General features: G+C 36.5%; 1 protein-coding gene across 2 annotated transcripts in view; it reads left to right on the top strand.

Annotated features, from left to right (window-relative positions):
- Positions 1–9168: 9168 nt before the first annotated feature.
- LOC115222200 (Na(+)/H(+) exchanger beta) overlaps positions 9169–27500 on the top strand; it is a 48321-nt gene continuing 29989 nt past the window's right edge. For both annotated transcript variants that reach the window (XM_036511139.1, XM_029792351.2), the window contains exons 1-10: positions 9169–9474; positions 15025–15070; positions 15904–15945; positions 17208–17279; positions 19142–19223; positions 19956–19983; positions 21564–21673; positions 23429–23504; positions 24225–24295; positions 26269–26380. In XM_036511139.1, the coding sequence (XP_036367032.1) occupies positions 9192–9474; positions 15025–15070; positions 15904–15945; positions 17208–17279; positions 19142–19223; positions 19956–19983; positions 21564–21673; positions 23429–23504; positions 24225–24295; positions 26269–26380 (922 nt within the window). In that variant the 5' untranslated portion in view covers positions 9169–9191. The remainder of the gene's footprint in view (positions 9475–15024; positions 15071–15903; positions 15946–17207; positions 17280–19141; positions 19224–19955; positions 19984–21563; positions 21674–23428; positions 23505–24224; positions 24296–26268; positions 26381–27500) is intronic.

The following is a 27500-nucleotide window of genomic DNA, read 5'->3' as shown; positions in this document are numbered from 1 at the left end:
ATACAGACAAACAGACAGATAGATAAGCAGGCGAGAAGACAAGCAGGCAGCCAGGCCAATAGACAGAAAGATGAACATACGTTCTTATGTATATGTGTGCATATATGTGGACAAAAAAAAAGATAGCTGCTCGGTTAACAATTTTGCGCTTTTATAATCATATTTCTGGTTTTAATTTTGCTATTCGGAACTACACCTTTTTGATATCAGTGTCTTTACGATACTGGAAAAGGGATAAGTATTTGCGAAGGGAACCTACTTTTCAACGACAACTGTAATTGTCACACGCCGATGACGGGTCAATACCCAGAAACTCGAGTCCGAGTGTATCATAAGTTGAAGACGGGAAGGATGGCTTCCCTTTGCAAATACTGATAGGGCACAGAAAGTGTGTCTAAAGCCAGCTGGAGGAGGTGTCCTCCTGGGGCTATAAACTACAGTAGCATCCACCCTTAGGGGTTAGCCATATTTACATGGCAAATATACGTCACTTTTCGGAACCGGTTTTCTCGAAAAGCATCTTGTATTACGTCGAATACCACGATTTCTCTACACAGGTGTAAATTTTAATTTATACCTATAACGATCGTGAGCCGATTACTCTAACCACTAAGCCACTCGCCTTCACATGCGTGTCTTTGTGTTTGTGCTCGCATGCCCTACACCACTTAATAACTGGTGTTGGTTTGTTTACGTCCCAGTAACTTAACAGTTCGGCAAAACAGAGGCGATAGAAGTATTACAAGACTTTTTTTTTTAAATGATAAGTACTGCCCGACTTATTGCCCGACTAAAACCCTTCAAGGTGGTACTTACTTGTACTTGTGGCGACATTCACCCTGGGCGGGTTGAGTCGGCTTCTTCTACCACCCTCGAGGCATCTCGAACCATGGCGATGGAAGAAGTTTCGTAGGAATATGTGGATTTGACAAACGGTCCCCAACAATCCCGTATGTAGAGACATCCTGTTTGCCGCAGATTGTCCGCAGACGCAGGGACAGAACGACCGAGGAGCCGCCGGTTGTCGAAGCAGACACTCCGAGGATTTTCACCAGAGCCCCGTCTGCCGGGTTGTGGCCCTAATACCACTTGGTGTCAGACCAATCCGCCTTGGGTGGCCTTACCAGGAACCGATGGCCGCAATTCAATGATTGAAACAAGTGGAAAATAAAAGATAAAGGAAAAAACGATCGATAGCATTTAAAAATGAAAGACAGTGAATAATCGTCGTCATGATCCCGGACGACGTCTTAATCAATGATATCAGTTACGGCGTGGTTTTAAATGGTTTTAAAATTACGTTTTAGTCGCCTTGTTTATGTTGTACAGTTTGAAAAAGAAGGATAAAAAATATTATTCGTATCGTGAACGTAGATATTTTATCCTTTAATTAAACAGCCGCCGATGTCTCTATTTCTATCCAAACACCAACCAATTAAGTTAAGGTAAAAATTAAAAAAAACTATAAGTAAATAATTAACCATCATGAACACATTATTTATTCTTGTTTTTATTTTTTTATTTTTATTTATTTTATTTTTGCCTCGGTGCTATAATAGAAATTCTTAATGTTTTTGTTTTTGTTTTTTATTTGTTTTGTTTTGTTTTTTAAAAAAAGCATCCATTTTCAGACACTTTATGATTAGGTCTGTTACTTTGCAGAAAGCTTTGGTTATTTATTACTTTAGATACATAAATAATCTAGTAATCTATGCGGCTGATTGCGTTATATTGTTGCCCGGTTGTTTGTTGGTTGGCTGGCTGGCTGGCTGGCTGGTTGGTTGGTTGGTTGGTTGGTTGGTTGGTTGGTTGGTTGGTTGGTTGGCTAGGTAGCTGGGTGGCTGGGTTGCTGGGTGGCTGGGTAGCTGGGTGGCTGGTCGGCTTATTGGGTGGCTGACTGATTGGTTTGTTGCTTGGAATTGTCGGTAGACTGAAGTTGAATGAGAGAACATCAAGTGCATTATACGCCGTTATTGCGTGTATGTATATGTGTGTGTGTATGCATGTATGTATGTATGTATGTATGTACGTATGCATGTATATAATATATATACACATGCATTCACATATATATATACATTATATATATTCACATATTCATATATATTAGCATATATATATATATGTTATATACATTTTTGTGGATCTTACCTTAACGCAAACGTTTATGTGACCTCGTGTGTACCGTTGGCGATTTTTTTTCCTCTGTCTTCCCTTCTCTGGATCTTTCCTTCTCCTATGTTTCCGACGAAGAGCTCCGCTGGAAAAGTTAAACCCTCCTTCTTTCCTTCTTTCCTGAGCGTCCAATAATACTATATTTGTTCCACGTCCTCGTGTTGTGTTTTTTTGTGCTTTCTTATTTGGATTAACATTATATATATATATATACCCTTTTACTCTTTTACTTGTTTCAGTCTGCGGCCATGCTGGAGCATCGCCTTTAGTCGTGCAAATCGACCCCAAGACTTATTCTTTGTAAGCCTAGTACTTATTTTATCGGTCTCTTTGCCGAACCACTAAGTTATGGGAACGTAAACACACCAGCTTCAGTTGTCAAGCGATGTTGGGAACAAACACAGACACAAACATATACATACATATACATACATTATATATACACGTATATTATACACTATATACACATATATATATATATATATATATATATACATACATATATATACATACATATATATATATATATTTTATACAGACGGGCTTCTTACCACACAGCCACTTCTGCGCCAATATATATTATATATATATATATATATATATATATTAGATATATATATATATTATATATATATAATATATAATATATATATATATACGAAGTTTAAAAGTGTTTAGTTACGTGGAAATTATTTTTTAAAAACTGCCGTTTAAACCGAAAATATCCAAAAAGTCTTGTAATACTTCTATCGCTCCTGTTTTGCCGAACTGTTAAGATACTGGGACGTAAACAAACCAACACCAGTTATATATATATATATAAATGCTTATCGGATAGAGTACTTTTTTGTGGATCTTACCTTAACGCAAACGTTTACTATATATATATAACTAGCAGTATCGCCCGGCGTTGCTCGGGTTTGTAAGGGAAATAACTATATAAGCATTTTTAGAGAGTTATAGCCCAAAAAATAGAAAAAAATGCATTAAAATGGAAAAAAATTAAGGTAAATTTCTTTTTAAATCGTTGACACATCGTAGATATTTTAGAGAGTTACTTCCCTTACATATAGCCAAAAAATGCATTAAAATGGAAAAATATGATGTAAATTTTTTTAATCGTAGACTCATCGTAGACGCGCGCTAATACCCCCAAAGGGCTCGATATGAATCACGACTATAAGATACCCGGTTTTGGTTACACTGCACCGCAATGTGGGAGTCGTTACGAATCTAAATCGTAGAGACAGACACACAAACTTCACTCTTATATATAAAGATATAAGTCACGTAGTTATATACACATACTTTGTTATATACACATTCTTAAAAGAAAATGTTATTTTGAATACAACATTTATAAAGAATAAAATATTTTTTGGTTTTTTCTTAACCCTTTCGTTACTATATTTCTGACCAAATTACACCCCTTATGTGTTTTCATTAATTTCTAACGTAATCATAAATTTAGTCTGGTTTCATTAAACAACTATAACTTTTTTATTTATCAATATTAATCTGATTTTTGGAAGATAATTTAATGAAATATTCTCAACCAATTCTACACTATAATTTTTGTCACAAAGTGACTCTAATTGCAGGTAGATACAGGTAAATTCAACAATATATAAAATTATTAAATTTTGTTCAAAAATTGCTATAGAAACTGGGTTATTAGCTAATATTCAATTGGGTATACAAAAAATTTTACGATAGAATTTGTTATTCTGGGTACTTTCTGATACCCATAATAATATTTTATGGCAAAATAGGCCTTAATTTTAATTTAAGGTTGTGGGAAATAACAAACTATCCTTCTCTTTCTTTCGCTTTGTTTACGTTAACGTAATGATTTCAAATAGGCTCATTCGAAAAGTAAAAAAAGAAATAGTTTAAGGCTTTATACTCTTCTGGGAAGTCTGTGGCTTGTTTGGTGCAGTTCTCAGAAAAATCACCGAAAGAAACAGTTTTTTTAATTTTCACTCCATTCAGGTACCAATTCATTTTCTTAATCGCTGTCGATTCCACTGTTTTTCACCTTAATAGCTGCAAACTTGCAAAGACAAAGGAGGAGAGGTGATAGCGTCAGTGAAACAGTCGCTCCCTTTGTGGTGTGTGCGTTTGCGTGTGGTGTATCCCACATTAAGAAAAACATTTGACATATACACCAAAATGTGAGTTTTTCCTCTAAATTTTGCTTAATTGGGGTTGAAATTTTAAAAAACCGGACCTGGCATGACCGATGCATTCTACTCTTAAAAATGCTAGGTAAATTGTAATTGAAGAAATCCTATATTGTAGATTTCTATAAATTACAAAGGGAGGCAGATAAAATCTGCCTTTTATAAGATTATAATAAGATATATATATATATATATATATCTATATATTATATATATATATATATATATATATATATATTATATATATATAGTAAACGTTTGCGTTAAAGTAAGATCCACAAAAAGTACTCTATCCGATAAGCATTTCGCCCGGCGTGCTAACGATTCTGCCGACTCATCCACCGCCTTATCCCACGATCAAAATTGTTTCATCGAAACGAAACAAACGGAAGTAAGAAAATGAAATAGTTTGTCTCTCCTTCTACGTTGCTAATAAAGGCTTCGTTTTCTATTTTTATAGACTATCAGCTTAACGAAGCAACAATAAATGTGTATAAAGAAAGTTGACTGGGTGAGGGGTCAGAATTTTGCAACGATGTGACAGAATTTCAAAATGTCAGCTATAACTCTCTTAACTAATCTTAACAATTTTTGGCATACCTCTACTACTTGTGTTAATTTTTAATAAAATGTCACAAGTAGATCTGAAATATTATAGTTCATGAACTAAGAAAGAAAGAAAGAAAGAAAAAAAGGAAAGAAGAAAGAAGAAAGAAAGAAAGAAAGAAAGAAAGAAAAAAGGAGAAAGAAAGAAAGAAAGAAAGAAAGAAAGAAAGAAAGAAAGAAAGCAAAAATAAAATATTTTTAATTGCTCAAAGTTCATTGCAGAGAAACCAATTGGTCTTAATACCTACAATCGTTTGATCGTTGGAAAAAATGACTTGAGATATTTTTACTCCGGTTAATTACGTTCTGAGTTTAGCACCAGCCGAGGTCAACTTATCCTTTCATCCTTTGAGGATGGCCGCAGTCCAATGACTGAAGCGGGTAAAAGGTAAAAGATATAGGCTCAGGAGTGGTTGTGTGGTAAGTAGCTTGCTAACCAACCACATGGTTCCGAGTTCAGTCCCACTGCGTGGCATCTTGGGCAAGTGCCTTCTGCTATAGCCCCGGGCCGACCAATGCCTTGTGAGGGGATTTGGTAGACGGAAACTTAAAGAAGCCTGTCGTATATATGTATATATATATATATGTATGTGTGTGTGTGTGTTTGTGTGTCTGTGTTTGTCCCCCTAGCATTGCTTGACAACTGATGCTGGTGTGTTTACGTCCCCATCACTTAGCGGTTCGGCAAAAGAGACCGATAGAATAAGTACTGGGCTTACAAAGAATAAGGCGGTGCTCCAGCATGGCCGCAGTCAAATGACTGAAACAAGTGAAAGAAAAAAAAATGTGACTAATGCTCAGGATGGATCATAATCCGTTTCGTCACTCAAAGCTTACCCGAAATCACTGGTCTTCGGCCAACATTTGAAAGCATTATTGATCGAATCTATATGGTCCTGCAAGAAACCATGAACGATAAACTATAGATGCAGGCATGATTGTGTAGTTATGACGTTCGAGTTCTGTCCTACGGTGCGGCGTCTTGGACAAATGTCTTCTACAATAGCTCCAGATCGACTAATGCCTGGTGAGAGAATTTGTATACATGTGTATGTATGTATGCATGTATGTATGTATTTATGTATGTATGTATGCATGTATGTATGTATGTATGTATGTATGTATGTATGTAGTATTATGTATGTATGTATGTGTGTGTGTATGTATGTATGCATGTATGTATGTATGCATGTATGTATGTATGCATGTATGTATGTATGCATGTAGTATGTATTATGTATGTATGTATGTATTTATGTATGTATTATTTATGTATGCATGTATGTAGTATGTATGTATGTATGTATGCATGATGTATGATGTATGTATTTATGTATGTAGTAGCATGTATGTATGTATTTATGTATGTATGTATGCATGTATGTATGTATGTATGTATGTATGTATTTATGTAGTATGTATTTATGTATGTATGTAGTATGTATGCATGTATGTATGTATGTATGTATGTTGTATGTATGTATGTATGTATGTATGTATGTATGTATGTATGCATGTATGTATGTATGTATGTATGTATGTATGTATGTATGTATGTATGTATGTATGTATGTATGGGAAGGTTTACGAAAATAAACAAAAGATGAAGGCAGGTGGAGTACAAACAAACAAATGTATTAGTATGGCGCTCAGGAATAGAAATAGAACGTAACGGCTGACGAAATACCTATTTCTTTACTACCCACAAGGGGCTAAACATAGAGAAGACAAACGGATTAAGTCGATTATATCGACCCCAGTGCGTAACTGGTACTTAATTTATCGACCCCGAAAGGATGAAAGGCAAAGTCGACCTCGATGGAATTTGAACTCAGAACGTAGTGGCAGACGAAATACCTATTTCTTTACTACCCACAAGGGACTAAACATAGAGAAGACAAACGGATTAAGTCGATTATATCAACCCCAGTGCGTAACTGGTACTTATCTAATCGACCCCGAAAGGATGAAAAGTAAAGTCGACGTCGGCGGAATTTGAACTCAGAACGTGGCGGCGTGATAACGATTTTGCCAGCTCGCCATCTTCTAGATCTGATTAATAATGGCTCTCGAAATAATTGCATTCCAAATGCGTTGTCTTCGAGTATTGGTCGTTCTTACCAAAACAATAGCTTGAGTAAGATTGCATAAAATATCCTACATTTAACTACGAAGCTTTCTTAGATAAACAGAGTTAAAGGATCTTACCCAATCTAATAAGCAACTATGAATCGCAACGTCCATTTATTACATATAATGTAATAATACAACAATGTCTCACGACAGCTACCTTTGTCGAGTGCCGCTTACTTTCTACTTTACGTAACAGTCATTTATTTATATTATCCGTGCATTCAGCTGGTGTTTCGGTTACATTTCAATTACCTGCTGCTTTATTGCAACTGTCAATCAGACAGGGGCCCTTTGTCAGAATTACTCTTCTCACAGCTTCCTTTGGTTGTAAAAGTTTGATTAAAACCTGAATAAACCACCGAACGTCCACTTACTTCCTAGACATTTTAGGACTATCTTTTTGTTTTGATGTTGCTTGCTTAAATGACATTATAAATTTTAACATTCCCTTTTAAATTAGTGATTTTGTGTCGTAAATTTAAATCAAGGTTGCCCCGTGTACAACGTCACCTCAATTCACACACACACACACATACACATACACACACACACATATATATATATATATATATATATATATATGTATGTCTATACACATACACATACACACACACATATATATATGTATGTCTATTCTTTCTTTTTTAAATTTATAGTATACTAACAGTATCGCCCGGCGTTGCTCGGGTTTGTTTCGACCTTTGCAATTGGAATTTTTGAAAAGTAAAAACTTCGCATTATGTAGCTTGTTATTTTCTTTAAGAGAACATTTTTCTGGTTGAAATACACCAAAAAAATGGCGATATAGCTGTCAAAATATCGTAAAAAATAGGGATTTTCACAGAAAAATAGCACCTTTTTGATATAAATAATTTTTGGTGTTAACATGGTCCGATTTGAATTTTTTCTTCTACGGAAGGAAGAGCAAGCCTTCTTCTATCATACTCTCAATTTTGGTCAACTTGCGCCGCAGTGTCTCGGAGGAGATAGTGTTAGTTGAAGGCTACCAAGCCTGCCATACGCAGACAACTTCAACTTTATATAGAGAGAGATTTTAACCGGCCAACGACTTGGTGGCAAGGTTGTGAAGGAAAGTATCATGGTTCAACCACCATTCTTTAAATCTTAGGAAGGTCTTACAGATTTTTATAGTCCCAGATATCATGATCGTTTGTAGCTTACGAATTGAGGATTTGCATTATCTCCTCAAGATTCCAAGTTCGACCATACTTTGCTCCAGACGGGTCGGTATGAATCCTGTTGCTCCAATAATAATGGGTATGAAGTTGAAAGAGTATCTTGGGTACTGGACTTGCAAACCCCTTACCAATGGTCTATAGATGTCCTCTTTCTCTTGTATTTTTCTAACCACATATGCGTTTCTGTAATTTCCCCCTCCCCCATCACATGGCTACTAGTGTTGGTTGTTAGTTTACGTTCCTGTAACTTAGCCGTTCGACAAAAGTACTAGACTTTAAAAAAAATTAATAAAGGAGTAGCTGTGTGGTAAGTAGCTTGTTTACCAACCACATGGTTTCGGGTCCAGTCCCACTGCGTGGCACTTTGAGCAAGTGTCTTCTACTATAGCCTCGGGTCGACCAAAGCCTTGTGAGTGGATTTGATAGACGGAAACTGAAAGAAGCCCGTCGTATATATGTATATGTATATATGTGTGTATGTGTGTTTGTATATGTTTGTGTGTCTGTGTTTGCCCCCCCCCCTCCCAACATCGCTTGACAACCGATGCTGGTGTGTTTACGTCCCCGTAACTTAGCAGTTCGGCAAAAGAGTCCGATAGAATAAGTACTAGGCTTACAAAGAATAAGTCCTGGGTCGATTTTCTCGACTAAAGGCAATGCTCCAGCATGGCCACAGTCAAATGACTGAAACAAGTAAAAGAGTAAAAGAGTATAAACTTGATCAATTTCTTCGACTAAAACCCTTCAAGGCGTTGCTCCAGCATGACTGCAGGCAAATGAATGAAACAACTAAAAAAGATTAAAATAATTTTTTTTTTAAACTATTAATTAATTTATTTATTATTCATTTATCCTTTTTGTTTTTGTTTTGTTTTTTTTTTCAACAGGACCCATAATGTTCACAAGATGGCCGCTGGTAGCTTTGTTATGTTTGACGACGATTGCAGCGCTCCTAACGTGGCAAGAAGTGTCTGCTCGCAGTGATAATGTTACCGGCAACGATATATCGAAAGCACACATTCATAAAAGGGAAGACAATCCACCTCATGGAGGACACAAGAAACATTCAGAATCGAATGAAACCGCTGGCGTTGATTTGGTCGAACTGAAGTTCGAGGAAGTTGAGAGTCCGTTTATCGTCTGCTGCGTGGTGCTCATTGCGGCCCTCAGCAAACTCGGTAAGTCTCGAATTAAACAAACCTTATTTCACTGATGAATGCCAGACGGACGGACGGACGAAACGCACTGAGACTGGTACTTGGTTTATCGATCCTGGAAGAATGAAAGGCAAAATAGATGGATGGATAGATAGATAGATAGATAGATAGATAGATAGATAGAGATAGATAGATAGATAGATAGATAGATAGATAGATAGATGATAGACATAGGATAGATAGATAGAAGATAGATAGATAATATATAGAGATAGAGATAGATAGATAGATAGATAGATAGATAGATAGATAGATAGATAGATAGATAGATAGATAGATAGATAGATAGATGAACATGTAAACAAAACAAACATAGATATGCAAACACCAAAAGAGAGAAGGACACTGGGATAGCTAAAACTGAAAAAGAAAGAAATACTCTGACGTCATTATAATTCGACGAGATTCGAACTATGCATCTACAACTTCGGGGTTATACTTGTAGACGTCGTGGGATTCGATTACCACAAAAGAAATACATGCAGATATATTATAACCCACATTTATATAGTGGTGTGTATATGTATATATATATATATATATATATATATATATATATATATATATATATAATATATATACATATATATATATATATAGATATATATATACTATACATAATATACATATATATATATATATGCATATACATATACATACATTATATATAGAGCATATATACATATACATATATATATATACATATATATATATATATATGCATATGCATATATATATATATATATATATATATATATATACATATATATATATACATATATAATATATATAACAATATATATTATAGCATATAGTATAATATTATATATATATATATATATATATAATATACATACATACCACACACCACACACACACATATAATATGTATGGATGTATGTATGTGTGTATGTGTGTATGTATGTATGTATGTACATATATACATATATATATATGTACACACATATATATATATGTATACACACACACGCACGAACATACACACACTTATATATTTATACACATATATACACACATATATAAATACGTATCACTTATTCGAAGAAAGCTAACATTTTGCGACACATTGTTAGTATAAAAGGAATCAAAGAACCATTTTCCGTTCCGTTACGATTTCTGTGAATTAACAGCTGTCGATGAAGTGTCCTTTATTTCACGGCATCCATTCTGTAGTTCCCGTTTAGCAATGTCTTAGCAATAATCTCTTCAGACAAATGTCGCTAAATCCTGGAGAAGTGCTCAAGGGCCAGAGAACAATAGATATGGAACTACTAATAACTAACATACATACGCATACGCCACGCAAACCACGTATATGAGTCTACATAAGCATAAATATATATGCTTTCGATTTTTTACGCATTTATATAGTCTAGTCTCACATAAGTGTCTACATATTTACATTTACGTATATATATATATATATATATATATAGAGAGAGAGAGAGAGAGAGAGAGAGAGAAGATAGATAGATAGATAGATAGATAGATAGATAGATAGATAGATGATGATATATGATAGATAGATAGAGATAGATAGATGATAGATAGATAGATAGATAGATAGATGATAGATAGATTGATAAATAGATACATACATACATACATACATACATACATACATAGTCAGATAAAACTTACTTGGAAAAGGATGCGTACAGGACATCAAATAAACGTTGAACACAATGAGAAACGAAAACATAAGAACAAAAACATAGAACCGAACTGTTTTTCGGACAACGAAAAACAGAGAAACGAGACATATAACATAAAGAATATTCCCCTTCTTCCGTTGTCCCTGTTTCAACTACTCCACGTTTTCGAAGGCAAGGACAAGACGCGACTTCACTGAAACAGTCCTTCCCGCAAGCAAATTAAATATGTATATATATATATATATATATATAGATACATACATATATATATGTATATATATATATATGTGTATATATATATATATATATATATCTATATATATATATTGGCATTCTTTTTGTCTCGGGAGACAATGGAGTTGCGCATAAAATAGAACGGTTGCTGGAATTTCATATATCGCAGTGAGATTTGGCTGTATACGGCTACCGGACGTCTGCCACTGATGGGGCGGTGCACGTCGAAATCACATGATCTGGCAATTCTGGCGCTTGTGGCAGACGGTTCTTTTTACCCACCAATCTGACGTTTTTATGCACCATACTTCCATATAAAAGATTCTCTTAAAGTAAAGAACGCAAGTATTATGTTAGATACAAAGATTGCCTTATATATGTAAATATATATATATATTATATATATATATATATATAATATATATATATATATATATATATATATTATATAGTATATATATATATAATATATTATATATCTTTTATCCTTTACTTATTTCAGTCTTCATACAGCGGCCATACTGGGGCACCACCTCAAAAAATTTTAGTCGACTCCACTATTTATTTTTCTTTTAATCTTGGTACTTATTCAATCGATAACTTTTGCTGAACCGCTAAGTTACTGTGACGCAAACACACCATCAACGGTTTATCAAGTGGCAGTGGGGGACAAGCTCTGACACAAAACTACATACACATACTTGTACACACGCGCGTGCTCCTGCACATCATATATATATATATATATATATATATAGGGAGAATTCACGAGAAAAACAAAAGACGAAGTCAGATGGTGTAGAAAACAAACAGATGTATTAGTATAATGCTCAGGAATTGAAAAAGTCTTTTACGTTTTGAGCTTACGCTCTTCCACAGAAAGGAACACAGAAAGAAGCAAGGAGAGAAAAAATGTGTGTAGTGGCTACCCGATCTTCTTTCAGTCTTTTTTTTTTTTTTTCAACATTGCCCATAACCTGTATTGACTTCTCACATTGCCGCTGTGCCACGCCTGTATAATTGCAGTGTATTTTTGAATGAATGAAACCCGTATTGTGTTTGGATAAGCAGATTCAAGTCTTTGTTAGAATAAAAGAAAAGTTTTGTTGAGCCTGAAACAAAAGTGACACGAAGGAAGCAGGATGCAGTGTCAAACAAGGAACCAAAAACCTGTAATGCAAGTGTGCAACCCCTTCGTATTTCTTTTCACACTATCGCCATTGTCCAGTTCTTTTTTATGTATTTTTTATTTGAGAAACTGTTGCATTTTCGGAAAGAATTTCCATTCATAGACTTATTCATTCAAAACCGCAACAATCGAGGGTCAAATCCGGTTGAAAATGAACGTCATTCGAGAGCCCATATCTTTGTAGTTTCACCTGGAATAAATTTGTCACCTTTGAACAAATATCTATTCACAGTTACAACACATTTACATCACATCTACATTGGGAGTGTTAGAGGTGAAAAAACATATGAACATTACTGCTATTCCCACGAATGAATAGCTGTCACCAGAAAATATCGCTCAAATCATACTTTGTCTGTAACACAAGTGATACTTTGTCCTCGCCGATAACTCTCATAAAACAGCTTATCAGTGGATGACTACGGAAGAACTTGTTTGTTTTTATAATACTATATATAGGTTTCAAATTTTAGCACAAGAAGTAAATCAATTACATCGAACCCAGTACTCGACTGGTACTTATTTTATCGAGCCCGGATGGACGAAAGGCAAAATCGACCTCGTCGGAGTTCGAACTTAGGACGTAAAGACGGACGAAATGCCACAAAGTATTTTGCCCGGGTTCTGCCACCTTGCTGCCTTTTATATAATGATATCTATATATATGTATATATCAGGAGTGGATGTGTGGTAAACCAACCACATGGTTCCGGGTTCAGTCCCACTGCGTGGCACCTTGGGCAAGTGTCTTCTACGATATCCTCGGGCCGATCAAAGCCTTGTGAGTGGATTTAGTAGACGGAAACTGAAAGAAGCCCGTCGTATATATGTATATATATATGTGTGTGTGTGCGTGTATCTTTTTGTGTCTGTGTTTGTCCCCCTAGCATTGCTTGACAACCGATGCTGGTGTATCTATGTTCCCGTCACTTAGCGGTTCAGCAAAAGAGACCGATAGAATAAGTACTGGGCTTACAAAAGAATAAGTCCCGGGGTCGAATATGCTCGACTAAAGGCGGTGCTCCAGCATGGCCGCAGTCAACTGACTGAAACAAGTAAAAGAGTAAAAGTGTATATCAAAAGCACGTCGCATTGAAGCAAGGCACACATCTTCGATCTGTTCTTGTCCTTATTCTTAACCTTTTATCCCTCCGGGATCGATAAGACTAAGATCTAGTAATGATTGGGTTAATATAATTGATTAAGCCACCCCTCTTCGCAGATTATGACCTCGTTTCTATATTAAAAACGCATTGTATCTTTGTAGCGTCCTCAATGTTTTGGGCGCTTGGAGCCAATAGAAGGAAACGTGTATTATTGGCAATATAGGGATCTCCAGTTAGATCCCTATATTTTCGGCCTTGCTTCAGTATCCTGTCTCCAGCTATTTTTAAGGCGTCCTCTCTTCTGCCTCTCTTGTTGGTCCTAAGTTAGGGCCTGTTGTGCAATGCAGGATGCTGGTTCCATTTAAAGTGTGCCCTATTCTACCTTCTTTGTGCTTAAGGATCTGTTCTTCCACGAGCACCTTCACCCTTCCCCCCAGCCCAACCATTCTGCCACAGATTTTCATTTCTTATTTCTCCCGGACATTTAATTTGAAGAATATACTTCAGACAATTATTAATGTAGGCCTGAATATTTTGCAGAATCTTCTTAATCCTTCTCCATGTCTTTGATTTATACAGAAGGATGAGTTTCACATTAGAGTTGAATATATGCCTTTTTATATCTTTTAAGGTCCTTTCTCTGGAAGTTCAGATGTTCTTGGGAATAGTGTAAGCTGCTCTGGCTTTGCCCACTCAGTTATGACATCTCTCTCTTGTATCGATATGAGAAATCAATATTTATAGTTCCATATATGTATGTGCTTGTGTGTGTGTATGTATGTGCGTATATATATATATATATATATATATATACATATACATAGGGAGAATTCACGAAAAAAAAACCCAAAAGACGAAGACAGGGGGTGTAGAAAACAAACAGATGTATTAGTATCAACGCTCGGGAATTGAAAAAGTATTTTACGTTTCGAGCCTACGCTCTTCCACAGAAAGGGACACAAAGAAACAAGGAGAGAAAAAAAGGTGTGTAGAGGCTACCGATCTCTCATGGCGACTGTATTATATATATATATATATATATATATATATATATATATATATAAATAATATTAATAAAATAGGAGATGGAATGCGTAATAGACTTTATTGGGTACAGCACACGTTTCGACCCGCAATGGGTCTCTTCGGGTACATCAATAAAAAGTAAGTCCCTGCAATAAATCTACGGAAACAACAGGTAATCGAAACTGACCCGGTGCTTTACTCATCATTTTGTATAATTTCTCCATTATATATATATATATATATTTCATTTAATATATTTAAACTTGTTTTTGTTTTCCAGGTTTCCATTATTCAAACTTTTTGTCATCAATTGTTCCAGAATCATGGTAAGAAAGTCTTCATAATTCTTAATACATTCTATTGTTCTTGTTCTTGTTCTTGTTTGTGTTGGTCTTTCTGTTCTTGTTGTTGTTGCTGTTCCGTTGTTGTCGTCGTCGCCGTTGTTGTTGTTGTTTTTGTTGTTGTTGTTATTTTAATACGAATCCTGTTAGAAGTAATCGTAGAAGCTCGTACCCCAACAGAAATATATAATCCGCTATCGATCTTGACAGTACTATCGATTCACTTCACCTGTACACGCTTCCCGAAAAGATTCAATTCCAAAGAGAAAGATATCAATAGACCATTTCCACTGTGGGATTCGTTTGTTCCTTCTCGAGCCATGCCTGGCTCATAAGGGCCGGTTTCCCGGTTTCCTTGGCGTATAGGTTCCCCACCCGGACGGGACGCCGGTCCGTCGCAGGTGAGCTGCAAGATGCAGGAGGAAAGAGCGAGAGAAAGTTGTGGCGAAAGAGTCAGCAGAAGTTTCGCCATTACCTTCTGCCGGAGCCGCGTGGACCTTAGGTGTTTCGCTCATAAACACACACATCGCCCGGTCTAAGATTCGAACCCACGATCCCTTGACCGTGAGTCCGCTGCTCTAACCACTAGGCCATGTGCCTCCACTACTGTGGGATTTCGGAGCAGCGTAAAGAAAATATTAATCATGGTAGTCTTTATGGGCTTAACTCGTTGCCTGTCCTGTATATATTCCATTTGCTTTTTGAGCCAAAAAATTAACTTAACTTAACTATAAATGTCTATTGTTACCTTATAAATGTCTCTCTAACAACTATTGATATATCTCTCGTTCTATCTTTTCTCTCTTTCTCTCTTTCAGTATGCTCATCCTCGTCGGTACCATTGTTGGTGCTATTATACAGTAAGTACATTTAGTCTTCTCTTTCATGTAGTAGTAGTAGTAGTAGTAGTAGTAGTAGTAGTAGTAGTAGTAGTGGTGGTGTGGTGGTGGTGGTGGTGGTGGTGGTGGTGGTGGTGGTAGTAGTAGTAGTGGTGGTGGTGGTGGTAGTAGTAGTAGTAGTAGTAGTAGTAGTAGTAGTAGTAGTAGTGACTGGTAAATTCATTACAAATTGGTAGATGGAAACTTTGTGGAAGCACATTGTGTGTGTATACATACATACATACATACATACATACAAGACTGGTTAAAAGTCATCCGACAGTAAATCAAAATTCCGTAAATACTCTCTGTAATTCTGTATCGACTCGAATGGGAAAATGTGTCACTGAAAAAGGACTTCAGTTTTCTAACAATTTTTTATGATGTTTCATATTTAGATGCTTTTATTAAATTCATTCAGTTGTTAAACATAAATAAATCTTGGAATAATATGGTTTATGATTTACTGTCGGGTGACTTTTGGTCAACCCTGTGTATCTTTGTATTTGTGTTCATCCCCTTTCACCCTATTGATAACCGGTGCTGATTTGTTTACGTCCCCGTAACTTAGCAGTTTGGCAAAATAGACCAATAAACTTTAAAATAAGTAATGGTGTCGATTTGTTTTGAATAAACCCTTCATGGCGATGTCCCAGCATCGCTGCAGCCTTATAATTGGAACAAGTGAAAAAAAATAGAAAAATAAGAATATAGTTTAGGAAAAAAATTAGGCGTGGGAGTGGCTGGGTGGTAAGTAGCTTACTAACAAGCCACATGGTTCCGGGTTCAGTCCCACTGCGTGGCACCTTGGGCAAGTGTCTTCTACTATAGCCTCGGGCCGACCAAAACCTTGTGAGTGGATTTGGTAGACAGAAATTGAAAGAAGCCCATCGTATATATGTATGTATGTGTGTGTATATGTTTGTGTGTCTGTGTTTGTCCCCTGCCCCAACATCGCTTGACAACCGATGCAGGTGTGTTTACGTCCCCGTAACTTAGCGGTTCAGCAAAAGCGACCGATAGAATAAGTACTAGGCTTACAAAGAATAAGTCCTGGGGTCGATTTGCACGTCTAAAAAAGGCGGTGCTCCAGCATGGCCGCAGTCAAATGACTGAAACAAGTAAAAGAGAAAGAGTAAAAGAGTAAGGGACATTTTAATTACATTTTAAAACATAGTTTAAAATAATTGTAATTATATTTTATGATATGAGTATAACAAAAATTTTGTATTTTTCTATTTCAGTTTTACTAATATCGCATCAGAGCTTCCGAGGTTCTTCACTCCTCATCAGTTTTTTATCTATCTGCTGCCTCCGTAAGTGAAAGTTTACTGGTCATATCTTAACCAAGTGCGCGTGTGCTTGGCCATCTGTGCGTGTGTATCTCTGTGTGAGCATGTATGTGCTTGTGTGTGTGTGTGTGTGTGTACGCACAGTTCATGTATGTGTTCTGTTAATTTGTGTATTTGCCTTTATACATAACTAGCAGTATCGCCCGGCGTTGCTCGGGTTTGTTTCGACCCTTTACAATTGGAATTTTTGAAAAGTAAAACTTTTGCATTATGTAGATTGTTATTCTCTTTAAGTGAACATTTTTCTGGTTGAAATACACCGAAAAATGGCGACACAGCAGTCAAAATATCGTAAAAAAATAGGGATTTTCATAGAAAAAAAGCACCTCTTTGATGTAAATAATTTTTGGTCTTGACATGGCACGATTTGAATTTTATCTTCTACGGAACGAAGAGCAAGCCATCTTCTATCATATTCTCAATTTTGGTCAACTTGCGCCGCAGGGTCTTGGAGGAGATAGTGTTAGTTGAAGTCTACCAAACCAGCCACACACAGACAACTTCAGCTTTATATATATATATAGATTACATAATACATAAGTTACATAATACATAAATACATAATAAGAATCATCTCAAAGGTTTCGGATGAAATGCACTAACATTCATAAGGTTACGAAATGTCCAAATCTCGTGAAACTTCTCAGAAATTTAAGTCAACTACAAAATGTAACGGCCGTAGTACAGTAGAATGCTCCATAAATAGTGTATATATTGAGTTGGTGCATAATTATTGCGGCATTTTTTCAACAAATTTTATTCAACAAAAACAATAACAATTTTTAACAAAAGCATCTTTAAATGATGGCCTGACCGTCTGCCAAGCAAATGTGAAGCAGTAATTGAAGTAGATGGTGAATATGCTCCAGAATAATCATTTAAAGACATTTTTTGTTATATGTTGTTATTGTTTTTGTTGAATAAAATTTGTTGAAAAAAAACGCTGCAATAATTATGCACTAACCCAATATGGATGTGTGCTTACCTTTTATTTGTCTTAAAGATGACGGCTTAGGCCAAGTGAGGCACCGACTGCAAGTAAATATATTTATAGTTTTGCTTAACATAGCGATCTAGAAAATTAAAACTACGTCGTCAATTATTTCTTAATGATATCACCAATACCATCCCTGAAAATAAGCGCTAACACACAGCTAAACTTGGAGTATTTGAGATATATAGAAGAGTTCTATGTTTACAATCAATAATAAATCTCAAAGCGAGTTATAAACAGTAGCTACAACACATCGTGACGTATATTTGCCATTTAAATATGGCTAACCCCTAAGGGTGGATGCTACTGTAGTTTGTAGCCCCAGGAGGACACCTCCTCCAGCTGGCTATAGACACACTTTCTGTGCCCTATCAGTGTTTGCAAAGGGAAGTCACCCTTCCCGTCTTCAACTTATGATACACACGGACTTTAGTTTCTGGGTATTGACCCGTGATTGTCACACGCCGATGACGGGTCAATATTCAGAAACTCGAGTCCGTGTGTATCATAAGTTGAAGACGGGAAAGATGGTTTCCCTTCGCAAATACTGATAGAGCACAGAAAGTGTATCTATAGCCAGCTGGAGGAGGTGTCCTCCTAGGGCTACAAACTACAGTAGCATCCACCCTTAGGGGTTAGCTATATTTAAATGGCAAATATACGTCACGATGTTTACAATATCTTCCACAAAATAGCCTAAATCTGAAATTACCCAATTTCTTCCTTCTCCTACATTCGTTATTCGATAAATATTGTGACCATTTTTACAGCTTTATTCTCTATTTCTTTTTCATCCTTTCTTTTTATATATATATTTTTTTTTACCGAACAGAATCATTCTCGAAGCATCTTACAGTCTAAACGACAAGGTCTTTTACGAAAATCTTGGAAGTGTCTTGATATTTGCTGTTGTAGTAAGTATAGATCATATTTAATAAACAATAATAATAGTAATTATCATTATTATTATTATTATTATTATTATTATTATTATTATTATTATTATTATTATTATATTTATTATTAGTAGTAGTATTAAACCAGCGACATGGCGGCGAGCTGGCAGAATGGTCAGCTGGCCGGGCGAAACGCGTAGCCGTATCTCGTCTGCCGCTACGTTCTGAGTTCAAATTCCGCCGAGGTCCACTTTGCCTTTCATCCTTTCGGGGTCGATTAAACAAGTACCAGTTACGCACTGGGGTCGATGTAATCGACTAAATCCGTGTGTCTGTCCTTGTTCGTCCCCTCTGTGTTTAGCCCCTTGTGGGTAGTAAAGAAATAGGTAAATGTGTCCGGAGCGGATATTTCAGTTGATCCGAAAACAGTGTCCATCCTCGCCGTCCAACAACCAAGATTCATTAGCTCCATCACCATATCATGCCTAACAAGCACATTGCTCCAATTCCGTTAACCAATTACTTCAGAATCTTATGACATAAATAACTGTCGATTGCTTCTTTATATCTATAAATGGGACAACCGGAAGCGATCGGAGAACACACTGCTCGAAATGCAGCGTAAAAACTTCATAATCAATAACGAATATCTTTCTAGAAATATGGTTATACACTTGTTTAATTATGTTACAGCTTTCGATTTAACATTATTTTTTTTGATAACCTCTTTTACTTTTGTTTATTTTCCAGGCTACCATACTTAATTTTTTATTCATCGGTAAGTTCATTCTCTTAATAATAAACAATTCTTTAGTTTTTTCTTTGTTTGTTTGTTTTTTCTTGTTTCTGTCGTTTGGCTACGACCTTGCTGGAGTACAGCCTTGGAAGGGTTTTAGTCAAAAGGCGGCGAGCTGGCAGAATCGTTAGCACGCCGGGCGAAATGCTTACTGGTATTTCGTCTGCCGTTACGTTCTGAGTTCAAACTCCGCCGAGGTCGACTTTGCCTTTCATCCTTTCGGGGTCGATTAAATAAGTACTAGTTATGCACAGGAGTCGATGTAATCGACTTAATCCGTTTGTCTGTCCTTGTTTGTACCCTCTGTGTTTAGCCCCTTGTGGGTAATAAAGAAATGGGTATTTTGTCTGCCTCTACGTTCTGAGTTCAAATTCCGCCGAGGTCGACTTTGGCTTTCATTCTTTCGGGGTCGATTAAATAAGTACCAGTTACGCACGGGGTCGATATAATCGACTTAATCCGTTTGTCTGTCCTTGTTTATCCTCTCTGTGTTTAGCTCCTTGTGGGTAGTAAAGAAATAGGAAGGGTTTTAGTCAAACCCATCGATGTCTTTCAAGAGGACACAGCTTGGATTTTAACTTACCTACATAGTGTGTGTGTGTGTGTGTGTGTGTGTGTGTGTGTGTGTGTGTGTGTGTGTGTGTGTGTGTGTGTGTGTGTGTGTATGTGTGTGTGTGTGTGTGCGTGCGTGCGTCTATTAATCACACTTAGTTTTGAGCATTAAAGATGCTGAATTATTAACCAACCATTTTGTCGACATAAATAAGATTCTTGAAATATTTCTTAATTAAAAAGCAGTTAATGACAAGGAAGAATGAAAAAAAAATATCATTTTTAAATCAATAATTTTTTTTTAAATTAATTATAGTTTTGAATTTAATTTTAATTTTAGAAATTTACATAATGAGTGTTCGATAAGTTATCAACGATTCCATGTGGCGGGACAATGATATAAGAAATTTGCCAAATGAGTTGAATATATTTCACTGAAAAGGTCAAACAACAACATACGTCTATTACTTTCACCATTTGACTTTAAAGGCGATACCAAATCAATCTGCATTATTTATATTGTCCAAAAATTTCGATCAACTGATTATATCACAGTTGTCTTCCTTGATTGCTTTTTCAGATTTTTTAGCATCTCCATGGCATGACTTAGTCTAGATCAGTGGTTTTCAACTAGGGTTCCACGGAACCTTAGGGTTCCGCCAGTACAGTCCAGGGGTTCCCGCAAGAAGTTACAAAACTGCTAAAGTCGGCAGTAATTTTTAATTCTCCTGTGCAGATATTTGTGCATAAGACTATTAAATTATTGCACAGGGTTTCTTCGAGCCAGTGGAATGTTTCCTTGGGGTTCTGCTCCTGCAAAAAGGTTGAAAAGCACTGGTCTAGATAGTTCTTGGATAATCTCAATTAATCTAAATTTTTCATTTCACTTTATTACTGTTACATACGTAAAAACCTCAACATATTTGAATTAAGTTTGCAGTACTTTTCTTTATCTGACGTTGTCTATTGCTTAACGTAGGTGGTTTCTTTTTTCTTTTGTTTCTCTTTAGGTTTAACTCTCTATGGATTGGCAGTTATTGGAGCGATGGGAGAAATTACTATACAGTTCATCCCAATTCTGGTCTTCAGCTCCCTAATTGTTGCAGTAGATCCTGTTGCTGTAAGTAGAAATACTACACCTGCGTAACTTTTTGAGATCTTTTCGGTTTGAACGGCAGTTTTTTCTAGCGGTGTCATATGAAATTGTCACCCATAATTATGACCCTAGTATCGATCTATTGCATTTCAATCTGTTTTAGGGTGAGGTTTAGGTTTAGGGGTGGGGGGAAGGGTATATTTTTTTCTTTAGAAATATAAATAAACCCAATCTGTTTCTTAAACGAGGGACATATTCATACGACACAAAAAAATTTTTTACCTCAATAGACGTCATTGATTGGTTGAAATTGCAGAAATTGAAGAAAAAAACAACAACAAATATCTTACAAACTATAGAATTTTTCTCAATAAAGCCAAGAGAAAAAGATGTTTTATAAACACATTCTACCAGTATACGAAGTTTAAAATTTTTTAGTTACCTAGAAATTATGTTAAAAAACTGCCGTTCAAACCGAAAAGATCCACTTTTTTCTTTATACATTATCTCATTCACACTCATTCGCACTCATTACCTCTTTTTTTTTTCTGAGTCTCTGCTGGTTGACTAAAGAGAATATACAAATCACTGGCCGAAACGGTTAATGGTGTAGGTTCGTTTTACGTCACGCTTTTCTATTCATGCTAAATAAAGGCGTACGGAAATGTCTCATTCTTATTTCACTTGAACCGGATGTTCTTTATATAATTAAGGATAAAAATCCCGTTAATGAGTTTAATAAGTGGCCAGCGTGAAATAAAAACCTTGTAGGTAATTCTATATACTAAATTTATAATTATATACATAATTATATTAAAATAGATCGGGAAAAGCCCGCTCCAACACGCTAAAGATAGATACCAAAAGGCACTAAAAATTATTTCGTATCTATTTTTAGCGTGTTGGAGAGGGTTTTTCCCGATCCCTTTAATATAATTATAGCTTGCTTACCGACTACATGGCTCTGGGTTCAGTCCCACTGCGTGGCACCTTGGACAAGTGTCTTCTGCTATAGCCTCGGACCGACCAAAGCCTTGTGAGTGGATTTGATAGACGGAAACTGAAAGAAGCCCATCGTATACATATGTGCGTGTGTGTGTTTGTGTGTGTGTGTGTGAGTGTGTATGTGTGTGTGTGTGTGTGTGTGTGTGCGTGTGTGTGTGTATGTATGTATATCTTTGTGTGTCTGTGTTCGTCCTCCCAACATCACTTGTTAGTTTACGATGCTGGTGTGTTTACGTCTCCGTGACTTAGCGGTTCGGCAAAAGATACCGATAGAATAAGTACTAGGCTTACAAAGAATAACTCCTGGTGGTCGATTTGCTCGACTAAAGGTGCTCCAGCATGACCGCAGTCAAATGACTGAAACAAGTAAAAGAATAAAAGAATAAAAGAATATATATAAACTTACATATGTATGTATGTATGTATGTATATCTTTTACTTGTTTCGGTCATGTGACTGAGGCCATGCTAAGGCATCGCCTTTCAACACACGGCTATGATGCTCCCCCACTACTTCTGCTCGTGATCAGAGATGCACATATCGTCAGCCACTAAGGGACATGGTCAATTGGTTATGGTCAAGCAACTGACAAGCAAATCTGTGGTATTGAGCAGAATATTTGCTGTAGCCCATCTTTTATGCCAAGATAGAACAGTTATCATTATTATTATTGTTGCTGTTGTTGTTGTTGTTGTTGTTGTTGTTGTTGTTAATATTATTATTATTTTTATTTTTATTTTTATTATTATTATTATTATTATTATTATTATGCAGGTACTGGCAGTCTTTCAAGAAATGGGTGTTAATAGTGTTTTATACTTCCTAGTGTTTGGAGAATCTCTCTTAAACGGTAGGTATCAACCGATTCTACAGCTATTCGCTTTGGTAGGAGTGCAACATTCATACATACATACATACATACATACATACATACATACATACATACATACATACATACATACATACATACATACATACATATTATCTTCTTGTATAAAACCACAAGAATATACAGTACAACCTTGTTAGAAATATGCAAATCAGATGTCAGTTACGTTATTGACCCCTGAAGATCTTCGTGGCAATCCAAGGGATCAATAAATACTTGATACGATTTTGATCATTAAAGATGCCGAATTATCAACCAACCGTTTTGTAGACATAAATAAGACTCTATAAATATTTCTTAATTTAAGAGCAGTAATGACAGAAAAGAACGAAAAAATTATTATTTCTAAATCGATCATTTTTTTTATTAATTATGCTTTTGAATTTTATTTTAGAAATTTACAAATTGAGTAGTCGATAAGTTACCAACGATTCCAAGTTGGCGAGGTGGGGGCGTCAATGATATAAAAAGTCTACTGAAATCTGATGTAGAGTCTGATATATGTCTATTTCGTTGCTGGCGTGTTCAGTCGACCACAATGGCTTGTAGAATAAAGCTATGGTCGGGGTGTGATCCTTATTCGCTTTTACCAGAAATATATGTATGTACGTAGTTATGGATGTTCGACATATTTGTGTCTTTTGACTTTTCAATTGTTTCTTATTTCTTCCCAAATAACAGATGGTGTTACTGTTGTTTTGTATAACGTGATGCAAACCTACAACGAAATGGATGTCATACATGGAGAGCAGGTAAGGAAAATTAACGAATTTACTATTTATATTCTTGTATTCTTTTATACGCTTCGACTCCAAGAATGTGGCCATGCTGGAGCACCGCCAATGTAAACACCTTTGCAATGGCCATTCTTACGCGACGGGCTTTTAGGTGAAGGAAGGAGATCGACATTACTGCCCTTTTTTGAGAGTCTTACTATATCTTGTGATATAGGTTCATATGGGACCTTGGACAGCAGGAGGTCAGATTTTTTTTTCTTGAAAACATCTACCCGTGCTCCAGGAAGGTCATACAGATGTTTTTGGTAGAGAATGAAATAGCTGTGGGTCCTTGAATCCCAAACTATTGTAGAACATGATCCTCACTCTTCACGTGATAGCTGGGACCGTTGGAACAGTGCAGTGACGTCCTGGTCGAGGACTGGTGTATATGTGTGCATTGTGAAGGCATCCATATGATACGTGATGTGTTCAGAAATATAATTATATTTCATAAATAGATATATATATAGGAATTATAAACCATATGTATATGAATATAAATATATATTCGTTCTTCACTCATTTATTACAGTAATAAGCGAGTGAAGTGGAGGCGCAATGGCCCAGTGGTTAGGGCAGCGGACTCGCGGTCGGAGGACCGCAGTTATGATTCCCAGACTGGGCATTGTGTGTGTTTATTGAGCGAAAACACCTGCAGCTTCAGGAGGTTCCGGCAGGGGTCGTGGCGACTCCTGTTGTACTCTTTCGCCCCAACTTTCTCTCACTCTCTCTCTCTTCCTGTTTCTTGGGTAACGCTGCGATGGACTGGCGTCCCATCCAGCTGGGGGGAACACATACGCCACAGAAACCGGGAAACCGGGCCCATGAGCCTCGTGGAGCTTTTAGGTGTTTTCGCTCAATAAACACACACAACGCCCGATCTGGGAATCGAAACCACGATCCTCCGAGCGCTGCCCTAACCACTGGGCCATTGCGCCTCCACTTATCTAGACATGCTCATTTATATTTAAATGATGAACTTCTGGAAAGTTTTACAGACTTTGCCAGTGATGGCTTGGATCTGTAGACTTCGAATCAGCTTTCTCCTTTCCGACTTTTGAGAAGCTAATTTCTCAAGATTGGTATTTAAGCAGTGTATTACATTTCCCAGGGCGCCAATAATTACAGGTATAAACCTGAACTTGTAATCTTGATAGACTAACTGCAGATTTGTATGTATGTATGTATGTATGTATGTATGTATGTATGTATGTATGTATGTATGTACGTACGTACGTACGTACGTATGTATGTATGTATGTATGTATGTATGTATGTATGTATGTGTGCATATATATGTATATATGTAGCCAGGTTGTCACTCATCTGTCTCGTTTTATGACTACGAAGATGACTCATGAGTCCAGCTTTACTGAGGCAGGATCTTGCACAGACATTGCATGTCAGAATCAAAGGAAGACCCTTCCCTTCTGGAAGTGTAACAGCGATGCCCTTCCTGACATCCCTCCTTACTTTCTCATGTGCAACTCGAGATTTCTCAAAAAGTGGCTGTCCCCTCATGCACAATCCTTCTCCACCTGCTACGATCAATAGCTATGCCCCCCCCCCCATGTGTCATATCTAATCATATCTGTCGGGCATGTGGAAGAGAGTGTAATTCGGCAGGAGGACTTAAACGACATGCAAAGGTACATGAAGCCCAGTTACAACTACAGCCGGCTATTACCGGTAAACGTTTTAGTTGCCAATTCTGTACAAGACATTGTAGATCTTTAGCTGGGCTAAAAAGTCACATTCGATCACAGCACCAGTAACAGTTAAGCTTCGTGCAATGGCCATACTCGATAACGAGGGGGCAGCCATAATAATAATATGTATATATGTATGTGTGTGTTTGTATCTCCAGTTTTTTTCGCTGCTGATGCTTCACCCAGAGTTTTTCTTACCGTTCTTTATCTTTTCTTTCTGTATTTTACTACCAACAGGTGGCGCTCGGTGTGGCTAAGTTTTTCGTCGTCTGCATCGGAGGCTTTTCTATGGGCACCCTAGTTGGGTGCATATGTGCTGTCATTACAAAATTCACCTCCAGCGTTAAAGGTACGATTTTTGTTGTATATTAAATCCGACCAAGTATGATCCTATGGTGGTTATAAATTTTAAATTTTAGCGTCCGTTTGTAGCGGACCAACTTGGTTTCGTGACCCGCCAGAAACAGAATCCAAATTTCTCAAAATATTTGAGAATCGTTTCTTAGGCCTTTTATATATATATATATATATATATATATATATATATATATATATATATATAATATAATATACCTTTTGTAGAATTATCCAGGAGAATTAACATCCATTAAGTACTGATGTATGAAAGTGTATATTGAAAAGAATCCCTTGAATTTCTGTTTAGTTAATTTAATTTGATTAGACAAATAAATGAACGCATAAGCAATTAAATAGTAGGATTAATTAAGTATAATCTTCATTGCTAATGACATGGATGTTATGTGAGCGATAAGTGGTCACAATTCGACAAGAAAACAAGTTCTTGAAATCCTGAATGTGCGTATGTGTGTGTGTGTGTGTGTGTGTGTGTATTCACGTGCGCATGTGAGTGTGAATGTGTTTGTGTGTTGTGTTTAAGTGTGTGATCTGTTTATGCGTATCTAGGTTTATGTATTGTGTGATCATTTGAAATAATTTTGTGTATATATATATATATACGTATACGTGTGTGCGTGTGTGTACGCGATTATTAGAAATAGCTTATGTGTGTGCATGTGTGGGGGATTATTTTAAATGCTTTCGTTCGTATACAAGTCTCTGTGTGCATGTGTGTGTGTGTCGCACACACACATACACACATAAAGAGAGAGAGGAGAGAGAGAGAGAGAGAGAGAGAGAGAGAGAGGGGGGCATACAAACTGACATGAAGCGAGAGAGAATTTTGTTTGTGCAAAAGTGCATACATTATATATGAGAGCGTGCATGGGCATTTTCGGAGCGAAGAGGCCTTGCAAGAGAACATTTAGGAGTTATGCACATACGTGTTATATCTAATATTTCAATGTATAAATTTCTTTCTTATAAATCGGAAGGTTATTTCTGGCTTTCCGTTTCCCATATGCTTTTGGGGGCCCTAATCTTATCAGTACACTACAGACTACTCACAGCAATAAACAAAGAAACTAGTATTAATAAAACTCTAGCATTGC

Source organism: Octopus sinensis, linkage group LG19, assembly GCF_006345805.1.
Source record: "Octopus sinensis linkage group LG19, ASM634580v1, whole genome shotgun sequence".
In the NCBI taxonomy this organism is placed as follows: domain Eukaryota; kingdom Metazoa; phylum Mollusca; class Cephalopoda; order Octopoda; family Octopodidae; genus Octopus; species Octopus sinensis.
The sequence above is the reverse complement of the archived record's forward strand: the minus strand, read 5'-3'. Positions and strand labels throughout refer to the sequence as shown.